The sequence below is a fragment of the Oreochromis niloticus genome, linkage group LG20 (genome assembly GCF_001858045.2).
Source record: "Oreochromis niloticus isolate F11D_XX linkage group LG20, O_niloticus_UMD_NMBU, whole genome shotgun sequence".
NCBI classification, from domain to species: Eukaryota; Metazoa; Chordata; class Actinopteri; order Cichliformes; family Cichlidae; genus Oreochromis; species Oreochromis niloticus.
The window spans coordinates 8,796,232-8,814,943 of NC_031984.2; the positions used below are offsets into that span (position 1 = coordinate 8,796,232).

The 18,712-nt window shown below is 41.3% G+C and overlaps 1 protein-coding gene across 3 annotated transcripts in view; it reads left to right on the forward strand.

Moving 5' to 3' along the window:
• The window catches only part of magi3a (membrane associated guanylate kinase, WW and PDZ domain containing 3a), a 109,000-nt gene that overhangs the window by 86,765 nt on the left and 3,523 nt on the right, over positions 1-18,712 (forward strand). Inside the window, exons 6-21 of one of the 3 annotated variants that reach the window (XM_025901377.1) lie at positions 1-80; positions 785-842; positions 2,629-2,735; positions 6,644-6,853; positions 8,333-8,953; positions 10,738-10,769; positions 11,468-11,732; positions 12,742-12,836; positions 13,065-13,257; positions 14,364-14,579; positions 15,119-15,304; positions 15,431-15,524; positions 17,147-17,225; positions 17,442-17,579; positions 17,743-17,881; positions 18,174-18,266. In XM_025901377.1, coding sequence (XP_025757162.1) covers positions 1-80; positions 785-842; positions 2,629-2,735; positions 6,644-6,853; positions 8,333-8,953; positions 10,738-10,769; positions 11,468-11,732; positions 12,742-12,836; positions 13,065-13,257; positions 14,364-14,579; positions 15,119-15,304; positions 15,431-15,524; positions 17,147-17,225; positions 17,442-17,579; positions 17,743-17,881; positions 18,174-18,226 — 2,566 coding nt within the window. In that variant the 3' untranslated portion in view covers positions 18,227-18,266. The remainder of the gene's footprint in view (positions 81-784; positions 843-2,628; positions 2,736-6,643; positions 6,854-8,332; positions 8,954-10,737; positions 10,770-11,467; positions 11,733-12,741; positions 12,837-13,064; positions 13,258-14,363; positions 14,580-15,118; positions 15,305-15,430; positions 15,525-17,146; positions 17,226-17,441; positions 17,580-17,742; positions 17,882-18,173; positions 18,267-18,712) is intronic. The other 2 variants (XM_025901378.1, XM_019349514.2) reach the window with 2 other exon arrangements.

An 18,712-nucleotide genomic window follows, 5' to 3' on the forward strand; every position in this document is an offset into this window, starting at 1 on the left:
TCATAACAGCAAGACCACCACCTGGCTGGACCCACGTCTTGCCAAGAAAGCCAAGCCACCTGAGAAGTGCGACGAAGGAGGTGAGGCAATAGGAGCTAGCTCTGTGATTAATAACAATCGCACAGGTACTTACAGCCATCGCGTCGGCTCACATGCTACCTACACTTTTCCCAAGTCCTTGTTGTATTGAACGGTTTGTGTGTATGAACTGCATCCCTGCCTCTCTAAAGGGGGCGCTGGCTAACAGACGGATACTGAACAGCTGAGCGCTCCTGGTCACAGTCATGCTGGTGACACAGCACAAACCCCCAGTCTTCAGTCCACCCGTCTCCTCCTAATGGTTTCGTGGACACATGCAGAGAGCTCATCAGTGCAGCATCTCTCAAAAGGCAATTTTCTATGGCTCCTCTTGCGTAAAGATCTCCTCTGCGCTGCGTGTGTTTGTCACACAGCAGCAGAAACCAGAGATGTTGAACACATACACACCACTGGAAAGAAGGGCTGTTATTTTCCTGGGAGGCTTTCTAACAACACACGGTGTCCCCCCCCCTCCCCTCCTGCCCGTCTTTCCCTTCCTCCTCCATAGTGTGTATCAAGTCTTAAACACATAGTGACAAATAAAAGAAGGCCTCCTGTTCTGTAGGTGTAGCTAAGCATGCTGTGATGGTGCCAGTCAAAACACCACACTTCATTGAGTGTGTCCAATTGTCCATGTAGTGCCTCAGCAGTATCTTAAGTGATTTGAGTCAGCCTTTTCCCTGTCTGTTTTTTTCCTTTTCCCCAGAGTTGCCCTATGGCTGGGAGAAGATTGAGGATCCACAATTTGGCACATACTACGTAGAGTAAGTAAATTTCTCTCTTCCTTTTATACCTGGAGATCCATAGAAATCTACACCTGTTAATAAGTACAGATGTAGACAAAATGGCTAAATGCATGGTGATATTGAGTCTCTTAGTCTCTTTACTGAAGAGACATCATGCTCGACCTTTATAGGTTTTCTGAAGCTCTTTCTGCATATTTGATTTCTTTAAAATGCCCATTTAGAATGAGTTCTATTTCAAGATATTTTTGTATATTCAACATAAAGCCATATCACTTAATACCAAGCATATACATGTCGAGCTGCTGGATCTCAGGGGAACCTGTGGGACACGTGATAATAGTACATTATGCAATTGTGCAAACAGTAGTTTCCCACAATTCTGCTGAAAGCACCCTTGTGGGAACTAACAAGTGAGCTACGGCTTTGTCTGTGTATCTGAAAAAGAAAATACAGTGAAAACAACAGACAATGAAGATTTAGAGGTCCCTGAGATGGAAACGAGGGTGAGATTCAATTCTGATCGAGAGTGTAAACAAGAGCACAGTGTTTCATTTTAGTGCCATTACTGTGAACAAAGAGGAAGAGACCCGCAGGCAGGGGGGAAATATACGCGCCTGTTTATGCAAGAGGGTCATTGAGAGGCTCCCTCTTTCTCTCTTCTGTCTCTGTGTTTTTTGTCTGGCAAATTTTATTGTGAATGAACGACCAAATGCAACGACGTGACGCAAAGTCTCATTGTGTCTACAAAACATGAGGCGTGGCAATCAAGGATTGAGAAAGTGAGACAGAGCAAAAGAGGAAATGACAGAAATGAAGGAGTGGAAATGAAGGAAAATGGAATGTTTATCTCTTCAGACTTAATGGCGAGGGTATCTCTGTGCATGAGTCATACGCAGTAAGAGTGCAGAGTACCCATGCACACACGCGCGCGCACACACGTATACAGTCAGTGTCTCAGCATGTGGCTGATTCACTGTGCAGCATCAATGCATTTTCTCTTCCTAAGGTGCTGTCATGACCAGGATTTACAACCGTTAAAGCTTATTATGTAGATGAGCTACCTCTCTCCATTACCATCTAACCGTGGAAGGACATTTCCCTTGGTAACAGGAAATGTTTAAGCACACAGGTGTGACTGCAAATCATTAATTGTTTTTAGGTTGAGTTTCGTGTTAAGTCCCCCAAGTATAGCTGCTGATCCTGGATTGGCAAAGCCTGGTTATATTAGGAAACGTCTGGAACGACCTCAGTGCCTGAAATGTGAAAAAAGGCACATTTTTATTTCCGTCATTTTGCAGTTCATTAAATCTTTTTATTCTGGCATTATGAGGCATTGAGCAGATGTTTATCCCAGCTATACAATATGGGCCCATAGCATGAAAGATTGCTACTGATTTTCTCCATGTAAATTCTCTCAGAATTCATTGGGCATGACAGTTAATTTATTTTTAATTAATGAGGTTTAGATATTCTCTCAAACCATTTAAATGTGTAGCAGTTCTGGCAAAGACAGGTTAATGATTTTCGTACTGTATTTAGAACAGCTCACGTATTATAAGACAGACTGTCTGCCTAGCACATGTTATGTCACAAACAGCCCTCGTATTCAAATCGCAGGTTTGCATGGCAGGCAAAGAACAGTATCTGCTCAGTTGGCAGCTCGGACTGTCAACTGACATGAGAAACTCAGTAACAGGTCAACAGTATGCAATCAAAACAAAAAAACATTTATATTTGCAATGCACATTCTAGCTTCATCTAAGATTATGATTTTTGCTCATCTAATATTATATTCCCTGTACAGCCACATCAACCAGAAGACCCAGTTTGAAAATCCAGTAATGGAAGCTAAGAGAAAGCTAAGTGTGGACACGCCCATTGCAGCACCTCCACAAGCTGCTACGCCCTCAGGTAACTGCACCTACAACGCTCGAGCCGCAGGGATATTAAAGTGCTTCATACACAAGGAAGGCTTAAGAACAACTTGTCAAATTCTGTCAGTTTTTTACAGAAAACTGTCAGTGTGGAGGAAAATGGGTACTTTCTTTGAAAATCCCGTCATTAGAAGTTAAAGTTTCAGCAACAATTGTAGTATGAAGAACAACTTTATTGCTTGACCACTGCATTTCAGCCTGTAGTCTTCATCAAATCTAGTCATTACTATTACTAAACACACGTTTGAAGAGTTTTATAGTAGACACATAGGTCTAAATTGCATTCTGGGATTGGGGATTAATTTGGGGATTAATTACAACCAAAGTGCTTCTATAAAAGCTTTAGTCAAAGTTGTCCAATTTGGGCTCATGACAAATGTCTAAATCAGCCCTAAGATCAAAATTTGTTTGTTGAAACCAGAAATGCTAAAAATAAAATTTGACCCCTAAATATTGGTAAAAGTGGCCCAATTGGGGTTAGGTGCAAATTTTCTGATGGTCACACTCCCCAAACTCGTCATTCTGGGTTGATTAAATTGGACTCATGTGAACTCGAATTGTTGACAAATTTATAGTAAAATACATGTTAGTAGGTGCTAAACATATGCAGTCATGTCTGAAAAGGGCAGCATATTCTTTCCCAATGCCCTGTTGAAGACATTGTGAGCTGCAGAAATTCCACCACTGAAATACATTTAACCCTTGCATGTCCTCCATTGGTGTCCTGCTCAGAAACGAAACAAGTGTGATGTCCATAGACAGACTTGTAGCCAGCCGATGAACCAACATGTGATTATTTAATGTTTCATATAATGGCTTCCTTATCTAGACCTGATGAAATATTATCTAATGAAGCAGCCAGATGAGAAGCCAATTATAAATTTATACTTACCTGTCTAAGTAATGGACATACATATAAAAACGTTTTTAAAAATTAAGTTTTAACCACTCAACTATTTCAGTTGTCAGATTTGGATTCAGCTTTCACATCAGATTCCATATGAAGAAGCAAGAAAACCTCTAAAAGATTATTGACCTGATGGCTGTCTTACAGGAAATTCAATCATGAATCTTTATTTAAACAAAATGTTTTGTACTAGTGTGTCTTTGACTTATGGTAGTGACGCTACAATCGATTGCTCAGGCAGTGGTAGTTTAACTCAGTAACTTCTCCACAGGGCGATTTTCCTTCATAAGATGCAATGCAGTCGACAGTATTATTAAGATGTCAGCTTTATAGTTCTAGCTTTTTGTTCAGCAAAGATATGTATATATATATATAGCACTGCAATAGATGTGTTATCAAAATACTGGGGCACTTTTCATCTCCTTCATGTTAAGAAGTCTGTCTGGAAGATGTTCTAACAGTTGACAGGCTTGTGATAAACAGCCCATAGCCTCTGAAGCAATGATATTCAATTTGAATAATGGAACAGTGCTTGACTGGGCGGCAGAATTCATTTTGACAAGTAGATATGATATAGGGCGGGTTCTGAGGTCTCTTTGAAATCCTTTTGCCACAGTCACTCATGGAAGTTGAAAGCCCTCTTTAGAACAGAGGGAGGGAGTTAAATAAGAGAGACAGGGAAGGAGAAAGAGGTGACTGCTGTTGAAAGTGACTTACGATCATAAATTGCATTTCCACTGGGTCATCTGCTCATCATTTACCACCTGTGGGGAATGCTGCTGCTTGATGATCTAATCACCCTCTTCTCAGTAAATATAAAGGTCTGAGAGACAGAAGACCTAGGTTGTTGTAAAATGTGCAAGAATTATTATGCTCTTCTGCGTGTGAACACAAAAGGCATGGCCTCATTAGTATTCAAACTAGCCTCTGTATTTCAGACACCCTTTGGACACAACTGTCTGCCTCAGTCGGTTGCACGCAGACCCCACCTCCCACAGCTGAGCCTTTCTGCAGTTTGTGGATGATATTGCTGCATACCGCCGCCTCCAGCTTCGACTGCCTCCCCTGTGCTTGTTCTCCAAATTCCCACCCTTGTTAATGAGAATTAATGGCTAGTGGTCTTGTGCAAGTGTATGGATGTGCGTGAGGTGGCTTCTAAACACTGTTTTGACAAGGCTGGCTAACCTGACCTCCCAGACAATGCCGCAGAGCAAAGCGCAGCCCTATGTTCAGCCATAATTACCATGCTGAGAATCCTGTCAGACATTTCATATAATCGCTTCGCCCTAAGGAAACCGACTGTCCCTTTGTGGCCCACAGCTTAATCAAGACCATGTAAACATGGCTTTGGTGTGTAGCTCCCTTTTCATCCCACTTGTGATTGTCTCTCTCCACTACTATTATGCCAGTATTGCCTTCGAGGTGATCGTGTGAGAAAGACTGTTTCAGTATGTCGGAGCTATCTGACAGGGATTGGTTCCATCATAAATCATACTTATTACACACTTGTGCCCCAAGTTGTTCAGCAGAATTTCATGTTTTTGTACCTGCTTGCAAATCCATGCTCAACATAGACTGACATTTGTTAGAATATCCCTTGTACTTGTCCGGCACTGACGCAGCAGTGTCATCTAAATCATACTTGGCATAATCTTTTTTGTCTTTACAGAGCGGTCACGTTCCTCTGCCAATTGCCATGCAATTATGCAAATCACAATCCCATGACACATTGAGAGTGGTGTAGGAGACAGGGGAAGGGGGGACTTCTATCTCTCCCTAATGAGATTGATGTCCCAGCATCTATCAGTGTGGGAACTGCCAGAGTAGAAGCCCAGCACGCAGGGACAGAGCACATAACTCACAATCTCATAGGCACACACCACAGAGAAGGGCAAGCTCGGATTTAGTTAAAATTTCTCTCTTTCTGTCAAGGCTAACTCTATTTCTTGCTGTCTCTTTCTGTCTCATCACTCTTATCTTGCTCTCTTTCGCACAAATGCACACCTACACACACACACGCGCACACACTGCCTAATATAATTCTGTTCCTGTCTTCCATAAAAGCGCCCCATTTACACATCCTGCAGGCAACACAAAGGAAATTTGCAATGAAAAGTTTACCTGGAAAATGTCAGGTGCGTTTCAGGATGGATTTATCACTGCAGTGAAAAGAACTGGTTGTTTGTGGGGAGACTTGGGCAAACTATAAGCATTTTGCAATAACTGGGCGTTTACTGGCTTTGTAAACAGAGCAGTAGATTTGGAAGTTGTGTGTCTCTGTTTGTGTGTGCGCGTGTGATTTGTTGGAGTTTGCGCATAAACTGTGAGTTCTTAGTGTTCATGTAATTACTAGCAGTAAGTGATGTGCTGTCAGACATGTTGTCACTGTGTGAGTATTGTTATGATGGTGACAGATGGCAATTTATGAGCAAGCGTTTCAGTGTCTCTTCCTATACTGGGCTTATTTTCGCATACACGTACAATTCCGTCTCACAAACTTTTGAACTATAAAGGCTTGGTGCATTCATGTGTAACTGATGCCACTGTGACTTCATTTACAGTTTAAAAGATGAAAAGACATCCAATTATTTTTAAACTAAAACTGTTTCCAGCAGGTAAACAGAAGCAATTAAGTGAATTTTGACACTTTTTTGCCTTCTGTAGAACACCAGGCAAAATTTCAAATGAACTAATCACGTTGGAATCTGTTTATTTCGATGTGTTGAAATTAATATTCTTTAGAAATCAGGCATTTCCCCAGCTGAAATGCAAATATGTTAGTTTTCAGTTGTTCATTTAGCCACTTCTGAAGCTTTTGCTGTCTGTACATATGTTCTGTCCAAATACTTTTGTGTGTGGAAATGAAAGCACTCTGTAAAGAATGTGTTCACACCCCAAACATTTAGTGCAATAATTTTACTGAGCGTACTTGTGATATTAGATCATTAATGATTACCTTTTCTCTACGTCTCCTTTAGGTTCCACAGCAGAGGAGCCTGGCAGGGGAATGCGGGGGTTTACTCGAGATCCGACTCAGTTACAGGGCAACATACTTAAGACAGCACTTAGAAAAAGCCCCCAGGGCTTTGGATTCACCATTATTGGCGGAGACCGACCTGACGAGTTCCTTCAGGTCAAAAACGTTCTGCCAGATGGGCCTGCAGCACATGACAAGAAGATTGCCTCAGGTAACGTTCCCCACAGACATAATGTTTTTTAAGTATCTGGTTCGCATGCTGTTTTAACAGTTGGAGACCACCCTGCTGTAATTTGTTTCCATAATGCAAGGTAATACAATTGTTTAAAAGCAAAGTCAACATAATCCAGTGTCACATTCACGTGTACACGGTTAACTGTGCATGGCATTTATCTTTATTCACGCAGTAACACTTAAGCTGGGCATTAGCATACATTCTTTACATAAAACAGCTTAATGTGCCCTTAGTGTACACACAAATAAACACATTCAGAGGAAAAAAACAGAACAGGCACTTCACTCTGAATATCACATTGCTTGATCAAGCAAGGACAAATGTTTATAGGCAGTGTTCAGTGGAGCAGCTCTAAAAATAGAGAAGTCATCAATAAACCCGTGTGCAGTTTATAGTAGACGCTCACATTTTATACGCACTCGTATATTAAAAAATGTAATTAGCCTGCAGACAGGCTGCGTGGCTGCGGGTTGACATGTCTGCTTATGTGAAAACAGGGGATGTATACGAGTCTGCCATGTAGTGTGTTTTGCAAGTGGCACAGTAAGTTCTTTATTATTGCATGTTCAAGCTGTGTGATCACATGCATGGTGACTGTATTAATTTGAAGTATGTTACTGTGTAATGCCTTAGGATTCACATTACAGTAGTATTGATTGCCAAGCCGTTGCTGCTGCTGAGAATCAACTTAAGAGTGGAGCAAAGAGAGTAATTATTTTCAGTGTTTCATTTCCCTTGAGAAGGAGGGTAATTGACTATAACAAAAGATGAATGTAATTAATTTCATTGGGTTTTAATTGCAAGCAGTAGACTGTAACATCTTCAAGTAGTTTTTTTTGCATTTCTGACTATTGGCCTACGGCATTTATTTATGCTAAAGGTAGAGTGTTTGAACTTTGTGAGAATCTATATTTCGCGTAGCTTTTTGGATATTTAGTTGTTGAACTAATCGTTAGAGCGACATGTAGCAACAAACTGGTATATGAAGCTCACTCACGAGAGTGAAACTTTGGCTGTTTTTTCAAAGGTAAAGTATCGATTGTGTGAGTGGGCGATCCTCCTCTGGGCATCTAGCCACCTAGCTAGTCAGCAATTCAGCTTCTTATCCAGACCTATATCTGGGGCAGCCCAGGGGTGATTAGAGTCTATCCCTTACAGTACGTGGAGATGAAAGGAGGAAAAAGAAAACACCTCAATGATCTCGTTTTATTTTATTTTCTCGCACACTCCCTCCTCCCCCATTGACATGTTTGAATTTTTTAAGATATAGGAGTCTACTTATGTAATCCAATTGCATAATCGCGCTTATCACCATGTCTTTTTAATGGTGTACGGTGTATTGTTGTTGTAGTACTTTTCAAAATTTCCTTTGGCATGGTGATGAATACAAAAATGTAAATTTTGTCCAATTTATTCATGTCACAAATGTGTAAAAGCTTTTTGTTCTTCTTTTAGGTGACGTAATTGTGGACATTAATGGGACATGTGTGCTGGGAAAGACTCATGCTGATGTCGTGCAGATGTTTCAATCTATCCCAGTCAATCAGTATGTGGACATGGTCCTGTGTCGGGGCTACCCTCTGCCCGAGGACACCAGCAATAGTGAGGAGGCATCGAGCAACCTCAGTGCCTCTAAGGACACTTCTCCTTCCCCTTCGACACCACAAGATCTCCATTACACTGTCAACGATGGAGCAACCCTTTCTCGGCAGACTGGGTCAGTGCCACCTATGACCAACGGAGGACGCCACCACCATCCTCATCCCCATCAACACCACCACCTTCCACATGCCCTAAATCAAGAAGGCCCTGACCCCACTCTATTACAGCCGGAGCTGGTGAGTGTGCCCTTGGTGAAAGGACCGGGAGGTTTTGGCTTTGCCATTGCGGATTGCCCCCTGGGACAAAAGGTAAAGATGATCCTGGACGCCCAGTGGTGCCGCGGCTTGTTGAAGGGTGATGTTATCAAGGAGATCAACAGACAGAATGTCCAAACTTTGAGCCACTCGCAGGTGGTCGACATCCTCAAAGACCTGCCTGTGGGCAGTGAGGTCAACGTGCTGGTGCTTAGAGGAGGTGAGTCAGCAGTGATGAAAGTTCACTTTGCTGCTATTGTACTATTGTACACTGCTGCTGCAGGTAAGCCTGCAATATTGATATTATAGAAGGATATCACAGGTGGTGAGTTTACAGTACGTGTGTTGTGACATCGCTGATGTCTATATTAATCTGCTGTTTAGACAAAAAACAGGCGTTAGTGCTGTTTAGACCCGCGTTTCTGAAGTTACTTTAATCCTCACTCACCTTTACGCCACCTGTTCTATTTCTTTACTTTCTTTTGGCCAAAAGAAAACACAGAGCGTAACAACAGAGGTGAATAGTCTGCTTCCATTTGTAAATAATTTCCTACGAGAAAGTGAGACATTGTCAGAGATATTTCAACTGTAGAAGAGGTGAGATTTAATGTAATGCACAACATTTTAATTTAAAAATAACCGCACGGATTGTGGTGTTCAGTAGGTGTTGCTTGAATACACAGACTCTCCCAATGTTAAATAAAGCAATTTCACGCTCTAGTCTACACCAGCTCTGCATCATCCACCATGCACTTTCCCAAACAGGGACGAAGTCATGCTTAGTCACATGATGAGCTATGCTAGGAAGGTGCAAATAGATGGCAGTTTTGGTGATTCACTTGCTGCCTGGAGAGAAAGGAGAAAGGGGAGGAAGGAGAGATGGAGCACAGTGAATAATGATTGCCCTTCTTCTTACTTCATGCTTTCACAGATTTGAAGGGCTTTTTCCTTTATGCCTTTACTGCAGTGCAGTAGCCTAGATTCAAGAGATCAGTGTTGCACCCACATATCAGATGTGCACAGCTGGGGTCTACGTTGAGCTCCAGGGGGTTGTAGTTTGTGTGTATGCTGCTGTGCAAGCCTGATATGCATTTTTTAATTGCAGTGCAAATGGAGGATTTGTGTGTTAATGTTAAAAAAAGCAGATCATAGCTTTCCAGGACTAAAAGGAGTAGTGCCGCAGGGCTTCCCTCAGGTCACCCATGGACTGGGATTAGGTTAGGCTTTACTCCCAGCTGGGGGCTAGAACTACCTTCTAATGACAGCAGCAGCAGCAGTGAGAAATGAAACAGGAAATTATTTGGCCTTGCTCCCTATACTGGATTTAAATCTGGAAATGAGACAAAGTGCCCTTCCCCATGGGTTGTGTTCTGAACTCAGTATCTGAGATATGATATGATCAGAGATTGTGAAAGCGGAGATATTGCCAGTGAATTTTTACATAATATTGGAAATGGGAGGAAAAAAAGGAAAACTAAATGCTTTTTATTAAATCGATGCCAGTAATTGTCTTTATAATAAATTGATTTGATGAAAATTCAATTTGAAAAGCTTCAGTGTTTATACTGCTCTAGTAATGTAGCTAACAGCTGGCAGGTTTAAACCACAGAAATGCATGTTTTCCCATGGCTTAAGGTCATCTGTCTATCATCCCATAAACCGTTCATGTAACTGGAGTCTACTGCCCCCTACTGGTGTACTTACACTCTGGTTCACATTCTGCTCTGTGACCATGACCATGTTAGAGAGAACAAAAACAAAAGGCAAATCTGAAACCTATAAGCAAGTTCAGTGTGTGAGTCGGTGGAGAAGAGTGTGCAGATTCTGTATAAGAACCGAGAGAGGATTTAGTCTTTGGGCCAAAAGTTCATTAGAGTGAAGAAAATGCAAAATGCAACTCGTCCTTAAATAATTGAATCTGATATAAACAGATGTTGGCAGACGTTTGCTGTTGTGTTGTTAATGATGTGACTTTAATTGCCACTTCTGTCTCTCTGCTCACAGGTCAGACGTCTCCAGTGAAGTCACTGAAACCAGTAAGTTCTCTGTCAGTTCAAATCCATTTTGTATGATGAAAAAAATAGACTCTGCTGCTAAAACTGCTGATGAATTATTAAACCAGAAAACTTTTGTCTTGGTTACCCGCAAGCCCCAGCGTGTAAACGTGTGCGCGCTGTAGTAGCTGCTGTTAGATGCATCATTCAGGGAGCCCGCATTAGCCAGGCTGTTATTTCTGGAACTGCATGTGGGTAAATATGCTGGCTTCTGGCAAACGGCAACTTAACATCCCTCTGTGTATGGGTGTTTAAGATGATATGCCATGTTCAACAGCTTGTTCCTCTGCTACTCCTCCATGATGCACTCTTAAAATAGAGAGTGTTGGGGCACCGACAGGCTTACTCATACTGTTTTATTTGTTCAACGCATAATTATTCAGATCTGTGTGGATGTACTATTTTCTTTTCTTTAATTTTATGCCGGTGGAGTAGTTTGTCACTCTGGACAAGCTTTAATGATTTTTTTCCCTCCATTAGCTCCTTCCTACTTTAGACATAAATCATTGCAATAGTATAGAATACCTTTTATTAAATAACCTGCAGACATAATACAATGATGGTGAACACATTGGCAAAAAATATGTAATATATAATCCATTAGTTTTATGGATGATTGCCTTATAATGAGCTTGTGCTTTACCATCTTGTATATCACATTGCTTGTCTATTTGTTGCAGTGCACAACTCCCATGTCTCACGGAGTAGCCCAGCCTACATCACACCAGGCACCTCATTCTGTGCCCCAACAAATGGTCCATCCGTTCCCTCAGCCCACGATGCAGCAGCAGAGGCAGGAGATGATCAGCAGCACAGAGACCCTAAGTCAGCCTGAGGCATCCCCCAATGCATCAACTTTCTCCTCCAGCACCCTGCGCTCAGCTTCACCCAAACCAGATGCATCTGAGCTCTACCTCAAGTCCAAGGCCATCTTAGACAGCAAGCGTAAGTACAGGAGTACTTATACTTATACAGTTTACAGTACTAAACATGTTTTGTTTGGAGTTTTTTTTGCTCTTCAGCTGCTTTGAAAACAAAGGGCCACCTACTTGTCACCTTTCAGAATGATTACAGATGCAAATATTTATTTAATTCATTCATGGTTTTTTTTTATGTTTTTTTTTTGCATTAGTGAAATTAACAAGTTACCGGTGTCTATGCTGATTCAAATTGCTACTGTGTGTTTCATTATTACCCAAAGAAATCAGATCCTCAGATGTGCAATTCTAAAACCAGCTTACAGTCTTTTGCAAATGCTAGCACACTTGTTACTGAATTTGGGGGACTGTTTAAAAATACTACACAGAAACCAAATACGAATACTGCAATCAAAATAATACAGTCAAAGCATTTTTTAATCAAATCTGTGCACATGCACCATTTGAATTACTTATAAACCACAAACACAGACAAAAAGATTCTGCCACCTCCTGTTAGCGTCTGACAACATCATCTCATTAACATCGCTAGCAGTGCCATCTCTGGCTCTGCAAGAGGGAAAATATTGCTCTAGAGCCGGGGTCCCCAATCCCAGTCCACGAGGGCCGGTGTCCCTGCAGGTTTCAGATGTGTCCTTGATCCATCACAGCTGATTTAAATGGATAAATTACCTTCTCAACATGTCTTGAGGTTCTCCAGAGGCCTGGTAATGAACTAATCATGTGATTCAGGTGTGTTGACCCAGGGTGAGATATAAAACCTGCAGGGACACCGGCCCTCGTGGACTGGGATTGGGGACCCCTGCTCTAGAGTTTTCAAAAACAGCTGACCCAGTTTAGATTGCTTAATCTCAGATTGGCTTGTGGTCATCATACGTTTTTCTTATGTATGGGTGTGTTGTTGCCCATGTCAAGTATCTAGGTGTTTTCCTGATGGTCATGAGAGATTTAGTTCTTGCAGTTAATGAATATTTTTCATCAGTTTTTACCAATTCTCTTTTCTTTCCTCTGTGCAGCTCCTAATACAAAGGACCTGGATGTATTCATCAAAAGGAATCAGGAGTCAGGCTTTGGCTTTAGAGTCCTTGGGGGCGAGGGACCAGATCAGCCAGTAAGTAGGAGGCCAGCATCCATTTAAAAATACTGTTGGAGACATTCAGTCATAAGAACAGCAGACTGACACCAAACTGAAGCTGAATTCTGTTGATTTAATATTAACTGAAAGTTTCTTTTCCCATCTCTGGGAATGGTATTATGAAAATACCAGCCAGTTTGTGTAATGAATCTCTCTCAGATCAGTATATTTAGCTATGTCTCTTACACCATCTTATTTCCACAGGTTTATATTGGTGCCATTGTGCCACTCGGTGCCGCTGAGAAGGACGGGCGCTTGCGGGCAGGGGATGAGCTACTTTGTATAGATGGCGTGCCAGTCAAGGGCAAATCCCACAAACAAGTGCTGGAGCTGATGACCAATGCTGCTCGTAATGGCCAAGTCATGCTTACAGTCCGCAGGAAACTAGCACACACAGGTTGGTCTGCTTCTGAATAATCAGCTCTGCATTCCTCTGAGGGCACAGAAAGTGTGGTTTCATGCTCACTCCTTTGGCTTATATCAGTATGCTAGAGGAGAAACTTTGAGGGAAAGCTTTGATCTGGATTTTTTTCCATTAATCCTTTAAATTTGTTGTGGTAGATTTTCTCTGACTGAAATGAAGTTTGTCAAAAATTGACTTTTAAGGTGCTACTCTACGCTGTAATTTTCCTGAAAGGAAAAAAAAAAGGAATTTTAAGGACGGTTAATTTATTTTAATCATGGGAGGTGAATTCCAGGTTTCATCTTGAATCAAATGGGCATAAAGTGGAAAGAAGAAAAGAAGATTATTTTCTCTCTGTTTATCTGTCAAGGATGATTGCAGTTGTGTGAAAAGCACTGAAGATTAGATCAGCTGGTAGAGTTAAATCTCAAAGGATGGAAAAAATGCTGACTCTTCTTTCTTTTTTTCTTTTTTTTTAACTGCACATACCCTGCTGCATTCTGGCTGGTTTACCCCACCAATAGCCATTGCATGAATAGAACAAGCACTTTTTGAAATTACAACAGATTTGATGTATCACAACAACAGCTTTGATCACATTGCAAAAAATTAAGCATCAATCATGTGAGGGTTTAAGCTTTCAAAGCAGGGGGTTTAGAAAGCGATTCCCTGATGCTGGCTTGCAAAACAGAGACTCAGCAAAACAAACATACAATGAAGAGAGATGGAGGTTGCTTAGCTTGTCTTATGAATAACAAATTGGAAAGGCCTTTTATCTCAACTGTAGAGCTGACGGTCTTTCATTTAATGTGGGTAAGACACGCTGCAGAAAGGCGTTCTTTGATAAAGCCCCTGCTTCTGCATTATTTACAGAAGGATCTCTGCAAGAGCAAATCAGGAAAATGTTGTCAAATAATTGTTATTGGTTTAAATTTATGTTAACTAAATCAGACTGCTCATACTTAACGTGTGTTGGTAGAATCATTCTGAAATGTTAATATATCGCTGCATCTTTTTTAATCAGTCCTAGAAATGTAGTCCAAATTTGCTACAATGCTATGCATTTGTGCTTTAATATTTTTGTACCGTTTTTTTTAAAGATGGTGGAGGAGAAGATGACAGCAACCAGCAGCCCCAGCAGGTTGCATCTGCTTTGGTCAACAGCTCTCCCAAGATGCCTCGTACTGAAGCACCAAGCATCATCCAGCCTGCTCAGCCCACCCGCCCTGAGCGCTTTGATGTTACTCTGCAGCGCAAAGACAACGAGGGCTTTGGTTTTGTCATCCTCACGTCAAAGAACAAGCCCCCACCTGGAGGTTAGAAATAAATGAAATCAATAAATCCTTAAAAGTGAAATCCTATATACTGCTTTTACTTTTTGGAACCTTGCGAAATCTTTTAAACATAAAACACATTTCCAGCCAAATCTGTTACTTATTGACATTTAGTTATGCTAGTGGAGAACATGTAGGGAGGGAAGCATTAAAGTCATTTTTGGAAGGATTGTCCTGAAATAATCCCGAACAATAAATTTTCTTTTCAGATGAATAAGAAATGCTATTTTCATATTGTTAATATTCAAATACTTCCAAAGCTGATGGCAAAAATTGTTAATCTTAGCTATTCTCTGTAAAGAGCTTATTGGGTATGTGCTCAACTAAGACTGAGTATATGGTAACATAACTCATAAACTGATATGTTAGCATGTGCGTAATGTTTTTACGTGATGTGCAGGACATCACATAAAGGCATTATGTGTTCTTATTGGTGTCTAAATGTTGGGCTTATTTAAGACTAGAGTTGCATAAACAGCCCACACTGCAGATTGTCATTTCTCTGATTTGCTCTCTTCCAGTCATACCTCACAAAATTGGTCGTATTATTGAAGGCAGCCCTACAGACCGTACAGGTCAAATGAAGGTGGGAGACCGTATTTCTGCTGTCAACGGCCGGTCCATCATGGAGCTTTCACACAACGATATTGTCCAACTCATCAAGGATGCTGGAAACATTGTCACTCTTACTGTTGTGCCTGAAGATGGTGAGTTGACACAGACCAAGTCACAGTGCTGTTGCGCTGTTCTTCTGTCGTTGTTTGCTTTGTTTTTTAAGTGTATTTTCTGGGAATAAGATCATGGGGAATCTTGGCACACTTTTACTTTTACAGACAGCGCTCCTCCGTCTGGAACAAATTCAGCCAAGCAGAGCCCTTCGGCACAACACAGAGCTGTAGGCCAACAGCCTCCCAGCTACCAAGACAGGTAAACGATTATGCACGCATACTCCCACACAAGCTCGAGCATCCACACAGGCTTGCCAGTATTCCCCTTTGAAATACTAAGTCCACTGGAGACAATCTAATACAGGTTCTGCCACTTGAACCATAAATTAGCCCCAATCCTCTCAAAGCGCCTTCGGTTTTGTGCTGCAATGTGGCCCATTACTATCTCTTGTGCCTCACACACTCCTTGTTATCCAAAAAGACAGAAAATCCCCCTATGGTCACCCTTTGGATGGTGAAGCAAAGGAAAAGAGACAGATTAATAGGGAGTCTTGCTTCCCCTTTGATCTTTCTTTTTAAACAAGGCTACCTGTGTCAGACTTTTTAATCCCACTGCTGCAACAGAAATTTGCCACCATCATTTCTTGCCCACGTCCGCTCACTGCCCATCTGCATGCATTCATATTCTCCACATTTAGCCCCCTGTCCAGTCCTCAGCCTCTTCCTCTCCGCTTAATCACCAACATGCCTTGGGTCACACTAGGCTCAGATATGAGCTGAAGCTCTCAGCTTGGTGGCATAAAGTGTGCAAACTCTTCTGAAAGCTAGAGCTGGTAAGAATTCCTACGCTCTTTATATAGTGCGTCAGCACAGCTAAGTTCTCACAAAGGCATTGTAATGAGCTCTGCGAAGCATTAAAGTATGCCCCCTTATCTGTCACTGAAATGTAAAAGCAACATGGTTCTTTGAAGAATTTACATTTCTCTGTGTGTTGCATAATGAAACCAACAAAAAGAGGCTCATGCTGCTGTAATGAAGGAGGGGTAATGTGTGGATCTCACACTGGACACAGCAGAGAGAGAACAGAATTAGACTCCTTTTCTCCTTTTTTGCTTTTGCTCTCTGTTTCTATATTTAAAATGGGATATGCATAAAAACATTGTTACTAATATTAAACTTGAATAAGTTGGTGGTACAGGCATGTATGTACGAGGGCACTGAATACATGCATTTTATGGGTTTTCATTAGAACTCAGCTGATATAAGATTTTTAAGACCAATGTTGATATTTTAGTGTGTCCGTGTATATGTGTGTGTGATTTTTAGTGATTTAAAATTCATATACTCTGATATATTTTCGATCTATTCTTTTTTCCTTTCAGACACATGAAGCATAAACAGATTCCCCAGATATTTGTTACGTTATTTATTTACTCGTTTATGCTCTGCCCAGTTTGCTTGGATCAGTTGTGTTTGTGGCATGTTGGTTGCCAGAGTGCCCTCTGATAGACATGCAATGTCAACACTCATTAGATGGTTAAAGGGTGTTTCTTCTTTTCTTCCTTAGTTTTCATTTATTGGCCGTTATAAATGCCAGTGGATTAGCAAACAGCTAATACTCGTCTAGTTTACTTGGGTTATACAAAGAGCTGTGTTTCCCTCACTTTTAAACTGCCACTGTAGTTGCTTCTTAATATATTGAGTGTGAATATTGGGCATAACAGATCACATTCTACCTTGTCATAATAACTGTTTACTGTCTCAGATTTTCACAATAAACGGCATCTATTTCATATCTTAAATCTATTGTTTTCTAAATATAGTAAATATTTAGTGTCATATTGTAGTAAATCACACTATAATGCATCTTCTCTGGGGTAGGAATGGTGACTCCGAGGCTAAGAATCATCTTTCACCAAGAGATGGGACAGGAACTCTCATTCCATCGGGCCCTAAGCAGGTGAGGCCATTGCTTGATGTTTATATTTCCTCAGTTGTAGTATTTTATGTTTGTAATCTTGTCATTCTGCCCTGGTGTCAATTGATCCCCAGAAACTCTTGATCGTGATGTATATCAACCAAGTAATAGATTTTCCAGATTCATTTCCACCTCGGGAATGATTTTGCATCAATTGCTTCAGTCTTAAAAGCTCACAATCTTTCTTGTGAACAACAGGGCTGCTTTGTGGTGGAGCTGGAACGCAGCCAGAGAGGCTTCGGCTTCAGTCTGAGAGGAGGGAAAGAGTATAACATGGGGCTGTTCATTCTTCGTCTGGCCGAGGAGGGACCCGCTCTTAAAGATGGCAGGATACATGTATGTTTTCTTTGTCCACTTTATTGAAGTGCAATAGTTCCTAATCAAAGCTTTATTGAGTTTCTCACAGAGCACTCTACCTCGGGCAAATTGAGACATCCTGGCCCTAGCAGTGGAAAAGTTACTGTTAATAGATTTTTTTTCTTTTATTATTATTCGTCAGGTTGGAGATCAAATAGTGGAGATCAATGGCGAGGCCACACAGGGCATTACACACACTCGGGCAATTGAGCTGATCCAAGCAGGAGGCAATAAAGTTCATCTACTTCTCCGACCTGGCCAGGGCTTGGTCCCGGATCACAGTGAGTTATTGCAGAGCACTGTGTGCATGTTGTCGCCGCTGCATATAGATCTACTTAATAGCTTATTAGTCATACATATAGAGAAGCTTTTGTATGGATATGCTAGATAGCAGGGTGCCGAGTTTCCTTTTTCTCATGCATGTGTTGCAAGCTTTCTTGACTTTTCTCTCCTCTCATTCTGTTTTACTACTGCTATTTGGATCTGCCTTTTGTGCTCTTTACCTGCCTTGCTTTCTCTGTTTTCTGCTCTAGCACGGCTGTCTATTTCTACTTTTATCTCTTCCTTCTATAGGTCTGAACTCTTCTTCCACCCTGTGCTTCTACATGAAACCAGAGCATCACTAAAGGCCTCACTGCTTTTCTTGGTCTGTCCCTAATAACATTGGTAATCCTTGTACTCCACCTACTTTTGTTTTAGAACTCTCCTTTCAGAGTGATTTAACTCCCAAATTAAAGTGTTATTCTCTATCCACTATGTCATCCCCCATGATCCGCCTCAATAGATCAGTTCATTGTAGCTCAGTAAAAACCTAACGTATTACAGTATAACCAGACTATCCAGAGGGCTGAACTAAAGCAGTGAGTCCTAGAAGAACAAACAGGCCTGCAGGAGCATTGGAAGGCTTCTGAGCCCCACAGGTTATTTTTTAAGGGTATTACAAAACAAGATGCCACTGAACACTCACTTCATCCTTAGTGTGAGTGAAGATGGAGGCCTGGAGAGAAGTTCTTAACCAGATATTGATCAGTGAGTGGAAAAGTGGTAAAAGGATCTGTGTTTATTCACTGGCATCAATCTTTCAATCCAAAGACCAAATTATTTGAATGAAT